The sequence below is a fragment of the Acromyrmex echinatior genome, chromosome 16, assembly GCF_024713525.1.
Source record: "Acromyrmex echinatior isolate Ae372 chromosome 16, ASM2471352v2, whole genome shotgun sequence".
Classification (NCBI taxonomy): domain Eukaryota; kingdom Metazoa; phylum Arthropoda; class Insecta; order Hymenoptera; family Formicidae; genus Acromyrmex; species Acromyrmex echinatior.
In genome coordinates, this window is record NC_141867.1 from 3,427,762 (window position 1) to 3,440,747 (window position 12,986).

The 12,986-nt window shown below is 30.0% G+C and overlaps 1 protein-coding gene across 8 annotated transcripts in view; it reads right to left on the reverse strand.

The window, feature by feature from the left end:
* Positions 1–12,986, reverse strand: part of LOC105143143 (limbic system-associated membrane protein) — a 245,856-nt gene that overhangs the window by 26,464 nt on the left and 206,406 nt on the right. For 4 of the 8 annotated variants that reach the window (XM_087414346.1, XM_011051205.2, XM_011051206.2 and 1 more), the window contains 3 exons: positions 8,835–8,987; positions 6,908–7,241; positions 5,990–6,096 (listed from right to left, as the gene is read on the reverse strand). In XM_087414346.1, coding sequence (XP_087270472.1) covers positions 5,990–6,096; positions 6,908–7,241; positions 8,835–8,987 — 594 coding nt within the window. Of the gene's footprint in view, positions 1–4,177; positions 6,227–6,907; positions 7,242–8,834; positions 8,988–12,986 lie in introns of those variants that run through there. The other 4 variants (XR_015547698.1, XM_011051207.2, XM_087414347.1 and 1 more) reach the window with 4 other exon arrangements.

Here is a 12,986-nt window from a genome sequence, read left to right on the forward strand (position 1 = left end):
CGCGCGAAAATTCTGGATGTAATAAGTAAACGCAAGCTCAACATGCTGACGATGCGTTTAATTATATTTTTATTAAAAATATTGTAATAATACATATATAACATTTAAATGCATTATGTTTAGTTTTATATTTATCTTTTCTCCTGTTAAATTTTTTATTTATTAAATTTTTCAGCTTTCATTTTTGTATGCTAGTAGGAATGAGCGCGGTCATTCTGTCTGTAATATTTACATATATTAAAATGAATAGTAGAATTTAAAAATGCAAAGGATTTTTCATCTTTATGAGATGCGCGATTTTGTCTTCTTTTCCTGCATTTCCTCTTTCTTGACGTTTATTAAGATGAGCGTATTTGGATTGTAATCTTAGTTTAGCGCACGTCCTAACGACGAAAGGAGTTACGTATTAGATGGATTTGCCATGACAGATAGCATCCTGATTTCGGAGCACTGAAAGTGACTCTGAAAAAAAAGGTGAGTGACATGACCATTTATTTAATTACTCGAGTTTCTATTACCCATTGAACAACGATGGCGCGCATTGTACTGAGCTGTCTGGATCTATCGAATTGTCTACGGTTCGGCTAATGGTATCAATTACGTGAAATGCTTTTAATGGACTTTTTTTATAGAGGACGAAATTAAATGATTCGAAAAAGAAAGATACGTTGAAGCTGTATAAGCACTTTGAGGCATCTTGTTTTTCGGCAACAATCGCTTAGTTGTTAATTAATCAAAATTTTTTAAGAATTGCTACAAAGTTTATTTATAAGTTTAATAAGATAATCGAATCTGCCCTACTCGCTGATAGATAATTATACGATGAATTCACAATAGATAGCATTAATATGCAATAATGCAAGCTATCCATTTGAACTCAATTACATTAGTTTATTACTTAGTTTCTTCATTCTGTATTGTCAGTAAAGTAAAATGCAAAATGTGATGTAATATTTCCTAAGTAAGTAATTGCTTTCTATAACTACTACAAGAGATAGTTATTGATTTCCATAGTTATCATGATGATGATTAATTATTATCATAGCTATGTAAAGTATTAAGTTCAAGAAATCCTAAGATAACCCTATGTTTATTGGCAAAATATTGGCCTAATATATCCCCCAACATTTAGCTAATAAATGGCTAATGGATACTTTACCACGAAGTAGGGTAAAAATTCTTGGGGAAAAAAGTCGCATATTTTAGTGCTTAAATTATGTATTACCTGGTCCGATAAATTTTTAATGTTAACGCAGAACGTATTTTTTGTCCAGTATATCGATTCGTACATACACGCACATTCGCATTGGCTGAAATGAAGAAAAAAAAGAGCAGGAGAAAGAAATATCAATTAAAGTCTTTTTACATTTTAATTTTTTTATTCCTGCGATCAAACGCTATACGACAATTAAAGTCAATTAATTTAAATAAGAAAATAGTTGTATCGTACAAGAGAAAATTACTATCAATGGGATTCGAAAAGTAAAATGTTCGCGAGTTGTTTGCTCCAAGAATAAATCGTTTAAATGAGAGAATTTAATTTTTCGAAAATTCTCAAACGCAGCACTTATCGAATGACTATATAATAATGACTATATAATAATGTACATTAAAGCCATTGAACAAATCAATATGAAGATCTGTATTTAATATAAATATAGAAATGGATTAAATCGCGAAATCCTCAATATATTTTATTATTATATATTTTATTATAAAATATGTACTGGGTATCTTATCATTTGCAGTTACATTCAGATTAGATAAAACATGGCTTTAATATGTATTAGTGCGTCTAACCGAATTCGCTATCGAATAGTCGACGATTAATATTTTTTGCGATAACGATTTCTGTATCACGAAAACAATCAAACTTTCTCTTCACAAGTCTTTTTACATTTTAATTTTTTTATTCCTGCGATCAAACGCTATACGACAATTAAAGTCAATTAATTTAAATAAGAAAATAGTTGTATCGTACAAGAGAAAATTACTATCAATGGGATTCGAAAAGTAAAATGTTCGCGAGTTGTTGATTAATCATAAAAGAAATAAGCGAGAAAACGCATTAGCATTGTTCTTTGATACATTATTTTGTTGGAGTATTTAAAAATTAAGATAGATACAAATCTAAAGATAATTTTATTGGACCATCTAATTAATCATCAAAATAATTATATAGGACGTTCAAGTTAGAATGTCAAAATTTTTTGATAAGCGTTGCTTATCGTGCTTGAAATTCCTACGTAATTATTTTAATGATTCCAACAAAATTATTTTCAGATCTGTGTGTCTAGTTAAATTTTTAAATACAAAATCGTTCCCGTGCATATGTACGTCACGCAGATAACGAGATCGTTAATTATTTGCCATGTAATATCGTGAATGGATCGAAAAGATTGATTGGATCGAATCCCTTTATGATTCTATGTATCTCTGAATATACAGTCCCTATTGTATCGTATTCCTCAGATATATTAGATATTAGATACCTATTAGCGTAGCATGGGAATCACATCTCACGCGTTGATCGATCATTATCAAACGCTTTGTGTTATGATAGAACGCGTTCAATTCCGCGCAATACCTTCATTATACATCGAGGACACTGGAGGCAAAGAGAGTTATTACATTCCCCGCTTGGTGAGGATGAGACGTCTCCGGTTTGTATCGCTTGACACGCGATGGCCCGTCTTGCAATCTCCGCCAAGCAGACTTCGAGATAACAGCGACATTATATCGCGATATTAAAATAGTCGTGACGGTTTGCGACGTACTTAGTGCTTCTCGCGTTAATGAAACCGCGGAAGCAGCTTAAATCCGAAAATGTAACTGTAATTATCGTGTGACCGTAATTGCACTAACGCTACATCGACGCGTGATGTACCCTTAATTTGCGAAATTAACCGGAAATCCGGCGCACGAATCGAACGCCGGCAAATCTGTACCTAACGAGTTCTCTGCCATGTAATTATTGCATATTATAATTATTGTAAGTTGACGTGTAATTAAAATGGTTGTTCTAAACATGAAATTCTATTCTAATACAACACGATGAAATGAATTGTAGTATATTTAGTCAAACAAACATAACTACACTTAAGCAAATAATTTACGTTTGAAAAATGTTTTGCCGAAACATTTTTTATGCTGTATAAAAAAATTAAAGAGTTATAGACGTTACAAACGTCTTATAAATGTTTTTATGACGTTTATTTTTTAATTTATACGTTTTTTATACGATTCTTTTATTAAACGTATTTTGAATATAATTGTTGGATATAGTTATAAATAAGGTTTTCTAAATTAATAGCTTTTAGAAAATAATAAATAACTCTTAGAGAAAGTTTTTCATTTTTTGCACAATTGTTTTTCGTATCGAATGACAAAAAATTGTTTCTTAAGACAACGTTTTTTCTTTGCTTAAGATATTTCATTGTAATTCGGATTTACAAGTAGCTATGATTTGACAAATGAGCAAGATGCTTAAAATTTTCTATTTAATTACGAGTTTTCAACTTACTTTCACTTATAAATGCTTGTCGGAATTCACCGATAAATTACACGGAAAGCATTTTAAGTTGGATTACTTTGTTTGAATGTTGGAGCGATTGTTTGAACGATTGCGATTCTTTCGCAAATTACTGTTCAATCATTATACATGCTTAATGAGCTTTAAACAAAACGTAGTCCTATAAACACTAATTATACATTTATTAAACAATCAATATTAAATAATATGTTTATTAATTATGTTTACTTACCTCTCAAAAGATCGATAAAACACATCCTTTATCAAATTTCATTAATTATTGTTAACTTTTTTAATAAATTAAACATTTAATCTCAACATTTAATCAATTTAAAACTATGTAATTAAATATTATACAATTTTTATAATATATTTTTTGTTTAAATTAAAAACAATTAAAAATTTTTAAGAAATGGATTTTCATAAAATTATTAAAATACAAATATTCTTTTAAAATTGATTTTGAGTTTATTAATTTGTTAAATGTCTTTTTTATGTTTATACTCGGTATTTGATATTAACTTTTATTATTTTTTTAATCTTTAATAATTATATCTTATTTATACTTCTTATATTCTGCTGTTCACAATAAATAAGATCGTAGATGTTAAAAATAATAAAGGTTTTAATTTTCTATGAGGCATGTTTGATTAAACATATACATTTTTATTAATTTGTATAATGAATTTTTTCTATTAGTTAATATATACAAAATTAACAGTCATGAAAAATGATTTTTTACTTAAGTACATCACAATGCATATGTTATACTTATCGGTATCGATACGAAATATGTTTATGGTATTATTAAAATTTAATTATATTTCATGTATACACATACCATCAATTATTATGTAATTAGACAATTCATTTAATAAGTAAAACATTTTACATCATATAAAATTATATAATATAAACTAACATTTTTAAAGATTTAGTTTTAATTCTTATTTTTGTAATAATGTTTTCTTGAAATACTGATTAGGGAGTATCAGTATATTTATGTATTTAATTTGTATAATGATAAATATACATTGCACACACATAAGAAATGGAATGACTTGAAGTGCTTACTTACATACTTTCTAATATACAGCAAATACAAGCATCGGCATAAAGTCAACTTTGAGAGTGTGCGTGTAAGTCGTGCGGATAAAAAGATTTCTTCTATCTCTAATTTATTTGAGCTGTGGATTGGCAGTTTATTTGTAGACTAATCTTAAATGTAATTTTGGTTCACGTTGCCGATAGATCTTTTTTTAAAAATTATAAAAAACCAAAACGTAAATGAGATAACTTTGTTATCTTTCAACACGTAATATGTACAATGCTAATTGCGAGAGTTTATTATTATGAACATTGGTGAAAGTTAACATAGAACCAACATTACTAAACACAACTTTTGTTTACAGAACTCAATATCTCATTTGCATTAAACTACTTGCTAGAAACTTGCCAAACTTATAAGGAGCAAATAATACTTGATTCCCATGATGAAATGTTACCTGCTTCCCGACGAGATTTCATTGCTAAATTCGTTTGCGAAGATGTAATACATTTGCGAATATACTTATGCTCTACGAAATGTGAAGCTTTCTAAAAAGATTTTAAATTTTGTTGGAATTTAAAAATTTCCTCAATATACCTATATATTGTAGTTTTAATTATTCCATTATTTTTATCATTAATATTAAAAAATTAGCTTTTTGTTTCGTGTTATTTCTTTATATTAAAATTTCTTATGAGAATAGATTTTTAAATATTTGAAATGCAGAGAAAATAAACAACTTTGCTAGAAAAATAATAATAATAAAATAAAATAAAATAAAATTTTAAAGACATCTTAATGTAAGCAGAAACTATAAGATTTCACGGAAAAAAAATTGTTTCAATACGCGAAAGTTTATGATGACCAACGACACGAGCAACTTGGTTCTTAAAGTTCGCGAGCAAATTCGTCCACGTTGAAAGACGTGGCCAAATCTCATTCCACGAATATTATTCACTCGTTACGAGTTGAAGCAGAGTTTCTATCAAGTAGTGTCACTTGGATAAGACGTTTCTTTAAACGAAAGTTACATGATTACGTGAAACTTTGTAGTTCTCCTTAGATTTTGCCACTGGGGATACAGAGATTCTCGGAAAACTGTCTACAGTTGAATCTCTCGCTTTAAGTTTACTCGCAAATAGGTTTTTCTTTGATCCCACGCGGAATCTGTCACATCTTCTTTTACGAACGTTTGGATTTCATCGTCAGAGAGTTTCAGCTCGTGAGATGAACTAAAGGTAATGTGATTTTTCGATACATGAGTTCGACAAGATGTCTAGAATCGAGTCTAGAAAAGAAAAAAAATTCAAAGTGTTTCAACTTCTTCCAACGAGCTTTGACTTTGCAAAAATATCGGTTTACAATAGTCACGTAGCGTGGCAGATGAGAATCTGGAAATATCGTCTTACATTTTTAATAATCAGGAGAGCCACGAGAATCAGTATGGTGTTGGTTGACGTAGTCGCCGTGGAATTTCGTCGATCGCCTCCATGCATGGCCGCCGATTTCTCTTCCTCTGCGAAAATAGATGAGATTCTTTGATAGGATCAAACGCGAGCGAGAGAAATGCAATTGGATGTACAGAATGCTTGAAATATCTGGTCAAACTTTGGTAGTTGATGTTTGAATTTTCCACCGATTGTTCTCTGTTGAGAATATGTTGTATAAACATTGAGTAAATTACAGGTTTCCGAACTGCAGTACATTAAATGAAAAGTATATTAAACTAAAAACAAGCAAAATTTATTAAATAACAAGTAAGTTTAAAATGAAAAATAAATAGAAGTATAAAAGCTGAACAGGATCTAAATGCTAATTAACGTTTATATAACAATTATTAATCGTACAAACGCTTCAACTTTAATTATAAGTCATCTACAATGTTTTCATGATTATTTTCAAATATGCTCAGAGTACGAAAATTAATTAAATCTTCGATTATTACAATATTATGATTCGGTTACACGATCAATTTAAAAAGAGATTTTGCTTTTTAATATGGGAATTTGTGCGACATCTTTTAATTACAGATTTATTTATAACATAAATAAATTTGTGATTAAAAAGTGTCGCAAATCGCCATATTCAAAAACAAAACTTCTATAAAAAAATATGAATATTAAGTTTATTTTAATAATAATAATTTAAATTTGCAGATATAATATAAAGAATATAATTGAATAGGTTAGATAGTTCCACTATCAGTTCCGAAGAGATACCTAATTGAATCGGTCCAACACAGACCCATCTTAATTCCGGAAGGTTAAACATTCAGGAATTGAGGGATTAATGAGTCGCCACGAGATGCCCGCCGAACAATTGCTCACCTTCAATGACATGTAGCACAATGTGAGCCGGTCTGGCGTTGTTCGGCAAACATGTGTAATTCGCACCATGCGAGAGCTTCACCTTCTCCACGATGAATACGGAGCCGTTTCCCTTAAGCTCGAATCGAACGCCGGGCTCGTTGTCGTAGTTTATCATGCGCGTCTCGCGATACCAAAACACGTAGTTGGGCGATTCTGCGGCTGCCATCAACTGGCACTCCAAACGCAGGCTGGAACCTTGCTTCACGTGGAGATCCGGTCCACCCGGTATTACCGAGTACGCTTCCGTGATATTCAATCGTATGAATCGCTGTTGCATTGGTTCCGTCTGAATCTATTTTATTAGAACATCGCGAAACGAAATCTATGATTTATAAAATATCTATGATTTATAAAATACATATTGTTCTTCAAGTCTATTATATCAATGTTCTATTATTAGGTGTTGGAATTAATTCGTAGCGTTTTTAATGAAAGAATGTTATTTATTTCACATGAGCATTAAAAAATACATTAATGAAAGTACTTCCCATCTCTTGTAAAACGCTACGAATTAATTCCAACACCTAATATATCAATTCCTTACTTTAAAAGTGATGTACAATTCAAAAAATTAAGTTTCTCAGAAAAGGAGAAAAATTATTTTTCAACTTGATAGAAAATTATCAAGCAATATCGACAAAAAGAATATATTCTTAGCATGAGCAAATGTCATTTTCATTTCACAATCCTTAAAAAAACCATCCTTCTTGAGTTGTGGTGATTTTTAAAATGAAATTAAGTTTATTTTTTATGCTTGTCAGAATAATATTTATATAACTCATTTATTTATATAATTTATATAATTATTAAATGAGTTATATAAATATATAACTCATTATTAAATGAGTTATATATTTATATAACTTATTTAATAATTAAAAGATCGCGTTTTTTTAGTAGTGTTACTTTTAAACGATATATGTCGCGATGTTCCCATATATAGAAGGCACAAGAACAAACAAAATAATACATAGAGAATGAATATTTCCAGCGGTATTTCAGATATAATTATATTAGAATATAACTGAGTTAAGTATACAAATCGCTAAGAGACATGCTCAACAGGTACCAAGGAAATTCTGTTATTATTTGATAGAATGGTTTGACACATCAGATATATTACCACTGTCTGACCGCGATTGGTTTTCACTACTGATTGAGCTGGTAAACACCAACCATTTGATGCACGCGGTTTAGGAAAGATCGGCGGAATGTAAATCCAATGATTGTCTCACTTGTTATTTTTTATGGCAGAAAAACTCTTGTAAAGAAAAACTGTGTTTGTTAAGAAACAGTCGATAGCAATATTTATTGAAATAACTCGCTTGATTTTTTATTTCAGAATCTTAGATATCTTCATAGGAAAAAGGATGCTTGTTGTATTTAAAACTTTACTTACAATTAGTATGAAATTATAAATTTTTATTTTGATGATTGTGTTTAATATTAATTGTGAACAGATATTTTTTTTATTTTTTATTTTTTTCTAACTTTTTTTCTAAACTTAGGATCTTCAAGCGGAAGATAATTGTTTTTTTAAGATATTACAAAGAATCAATTAATTTAGTCTAAATATATTTTGTCAATTATTTTAAGAGAAAGGTACAGAAAATTTAGATAACGGTTAATCTCATATTCCATGGTAAAATTAAGATGGTCATGATAGTTATTAAAAGTTTTTAATATTAATACGATCGTATCTAATTAATATTAAAAACTTTTAATAACCATCATGACCGTCCTAATTTTACCATAGAATATGAGATTAACTGTTGTCTAAACTTTCTGGAGTTTTCTTTCAAAATAAGTGACAACAAGATACATTTACATTTTATAAGAAAATCTTTTCGGGTTAGTACATTTTTTCGTGAACATTATGCATTACCTGACATTCGTAAAGACCTGCATCTTCGTGATTCACGTTTTTAATCAGTAGATTCCAGCCAGGACCGTTTGAGACAACGAAACGCGTGTCTATAGAATGTGTGCTTCTACCCACTGTAAGCAGTTGTCTGTCTTTTCTCCTTATCCACGTTACCTAAAATATAAATTTTATTCATCAATTCGTTGCTGCTGTTCGTTTTATTAAATATTCCGAGTTAAATTATATCAAGTGCATAAAAGATACATTAATCCTCCGGAATTAAAAAATCTGCAATACAGTTACTGACGGTGGATCTATGAGGCTGATTTAATTTATGTTAATTAAAAGGCATTAATTAAAAAGCAAAAATATAAGTCGTATATGTAAAAAAAAATGAATATTAAATATATTTTAATAAGAATAATGCAAATTTATATAGCTGCTGAAATAAAGAAAATTGAATTATTTAATTGTTTAACAAATTTTTAACATTTTTACAAAGAAATTTATAATTAAGCGAAAGTTTAATAGACCTACAATCTGCTCCAGAGGATTAAGTATGTTTTTACTTCAGCAAATATCTAATTACTATTAAAAAAAAAAAAATTTTAATTGTAAGTTGTGCTTTTATTTTACGTATGTATAAATATACACTTAATAATGGGTTCTAACATTACTCACTATAATTGTTATAATTTTACATGTAATTTTTACAGCGCAGATACAGATGAATATCAAATAAATACATGAATACATAACGCGCAGGGAATATATAATGAAAATTTATGATGTTCTATGCGTATATGCATTATTACTTATTCTAATACGCTGTATTATACGCGCAGTTTTACAAGTCATCCCAGATTTTACCGGGTCATTCGATTATCATATTCATAAAACACAGCATCTCGTATTCCTTACAACGAATTACAGTCATATTATTCCGTCTTTTAGTTACCAAACGAGGAACATAGAGCTGCGAATTACATTCAAAATAAAATAAATAAAACAAAATAAAATTTTAGAGACGTTCGCAACCATTTTGTATTATTTATTCGTATGCCGGCAAAGTGTACGACCGCCTTTGCCGAAACGACCTAGATCCGTATGTATTACTTTGCTGGCACTCGATTAAATTTTCAACCTCGCGATGCTCCCGCAAGCAATAGGAACAGAAGTATCTGCTTGACAGATCTTCTGAAATATCCGGCGCGATGCTTTGCTAGAAATATATTGCGTGAGTCTCGCTCTGTTGACTTCAAAGATAGACATTGACGGTTATTTATGGAAAATGTCACCAAGATAGAAATAGATCTTCCGCAGAATCTCAAGATATTCTTATGCATCAACGAGAAAGTCCCTCCATCGCGAATCTATATTTATCGCAGATATTTTATTCAATCCTTGAATCGTTAGGTGCTATTCGTGCTATACAATAAGATATCGCATTATATATTGTACCTTATGTAAGAGAATACTTTTGAGTTCTTCTTTACGTTGCGGTTATCTTACGCTCATTGTCACTAGGAGAGGAAACTGTAAATTATTTTAAAAATTGAATTCAACAATACCGTTTCCTTTTTCATGCAAAGAGAATGAAATCTTTGTGGGAAGATTGTGGATTTGGTACGAAATGTCCAATTTTTGCTTCTCTTGCAGCGCAATCTCTTCACCTTCGCCAACTTTTTCGCATCTTATATCAGTGCAGAAAATGCATATCCATTGTCATGCGGCTGACGTTGCACGATGATGAGTGACTTTATGTTTAATGTTTGTATTTTGTGGCACAAATTCTAGAAGTAATGGCTGAAACTTTCGGCTGATATTGAGGGATGGGGAATTGGTGAGCAAACCAAAATGGGGAATTGGAAGCAACTTTGAAGATATTTGGCGAACATCATACATTAGATTATCATGTAAGCCGCGCTGTTTATTATAGATGACAGCGACTGAGTTCGAGACATATTACTGACGCTAATCGAAGCTGGTTATATTAATATAATAAATCGTTCTTGTTTTCTTATAAATAAAACAATACATAATAAAAAATAAATATATTTGTTAAACATAACGAGTATCTATAATTTTGTAATACATTTTGATACAAATTGATACAAATTTGAATACAAATATATTATGGATGAATCTCTATATTATTTTGTCTCTTTTTTTTGTATCTTTATTAATTATCTTATAATTAGATATTATTAGTTATGTTTAGCGATAATAAAATAGAGAATGTGAATTACATCTATATATATAGTTAAATGTAAATGAATTATCATTTATTATGAAATTACTATTCATAAATATTATAAAATGTGCCTGTGTATTTTTTATTTGCTGATGCAATAATTATAAATAATTTTTTTTATAAAGTTTGTTTAATATATTAATTAATATAAAAGGTAAATATATGTATTATAGCCATACGGAAAATATGACCATAGGCTGTAATTTTTCGAACAATTGCTAAATAGTGCATTTTTGTAGTCATTCTCAAAGATAATCAATATTTATAGTTTATGTGCATACACTATTCGAAATAACAATATTATGAATATTATGTGATATTTTGCTTTCGAATGCCTGCAAAATTTTACATGTCCATTAAAAGCTATTATAACGTCAAATTAATCACAGTTTAATTATCGTAATCAACATACAAAACGAAGAAGATAAATTATATTTTTTCTATTATGTTATTTATTTTATTATTCTTTATATTATTACATCGGAACTGAAGATTTTTATATTATTCTTTATACGATTTATTTTTAAACCTTGTATTATTAGATTTAACTTTTGCAAAATAAAATAATATTACAGAATACTAAGAATTTCAAATGTCTACAGAAAGTATAGACGTTTACAAAAATTGCGGGAATAATTACTGATGCCGTTTTTCGGAGATGCGAGATTTCCGGCCGTATTTCGATTTGCCAATTCTGATGAAATTAAGCGGATTCGGCGATTACGAGCGGCGCGTGCGTTGAAGCGAATTATCGGCGGGATGTTTCAATAATAGGGGCAAATTCAATATTGACGGGCGTAGAATAAATAATTCGCGAATAACGAGTGGCAGTGACGCATTCGCACGCCCATTGTCGTCGGTGTGGAAAAAGCTGCGCGTGGAAGCGAGATTACGAAGTTTTGGGAAATCCTCGTTCGCACGTTCGAGACCCTTTCATTACGATCTTTCATTAAAAAACCCTTTCGGTATGCGTGTCGAACACGTTGTAATTCATCACCTCGTTCCTCCTTCGTACTTTCTATCGCCCCTTTTTCCCTTTCATTGCGCTCTCTGTCATTAATTGTCGACGACTGCGCTTCTGATATCTTTTTGAAATACGTACGAACGCGGCGCTTTTAATTACATTATTATCTCTTTAATGTGAATAAAATTTGAATATTCACGGGATTGAGTTAAAATGAAGGACTGTTAAGAATAATTGTTACGTTGATGTGTGAATATGAAATATTTATAACTCTTTTATCTAATGATTCTTATTTCGACGGAAATTTAAGACAATTCTTAACAAAGATTTATTTTCACAGAAGAACGTGTCAAAATATTCGCGTATTTGAATGGAGCAGGATATGTCCGAGTACCATTGCTGCTATTATAAAAAGTTACTCATTGTTTATTTCGTATTTGATGTTAAAAACTATTATGTTACAAATTATTTCCGTATCTGAATTCAAGAATTGTTGTTTTGCCACTGTAGAACAAAATTCATACGTTTTTTTTTTACGTGTCGCTTACTCGCTTGTACGTGATTAAAAACTTGCCTTTGTAACGCAAATCAGTAATGCACTGAAAATACTTTTCGCATAGCGTATGCATTACACGCGCCGACAGAAAAAAATAACAATAAATGCGCGTTCCAAACACGTCCGAACAAAAACGTATAGAGAGACGAATAGGCCGTAGAATTAATTCTCGATATATCTCGGCTTTAGATCACGTAATGGCCGATGAATAGCTCGTTATCTTCTTTTCTTCCATCCATATTGTTTATCGGTATTACATACTCGTGGTCTGTTCGAACTTGTAACTATCATACAATGTAACTTCGTACAATAATCTTGTTTATACGAATATTTTTATCGATATTTTAGAGTTGTTCCAGAATTATATTTGCTTACGAAAAGTCTAAATCAGACATATGT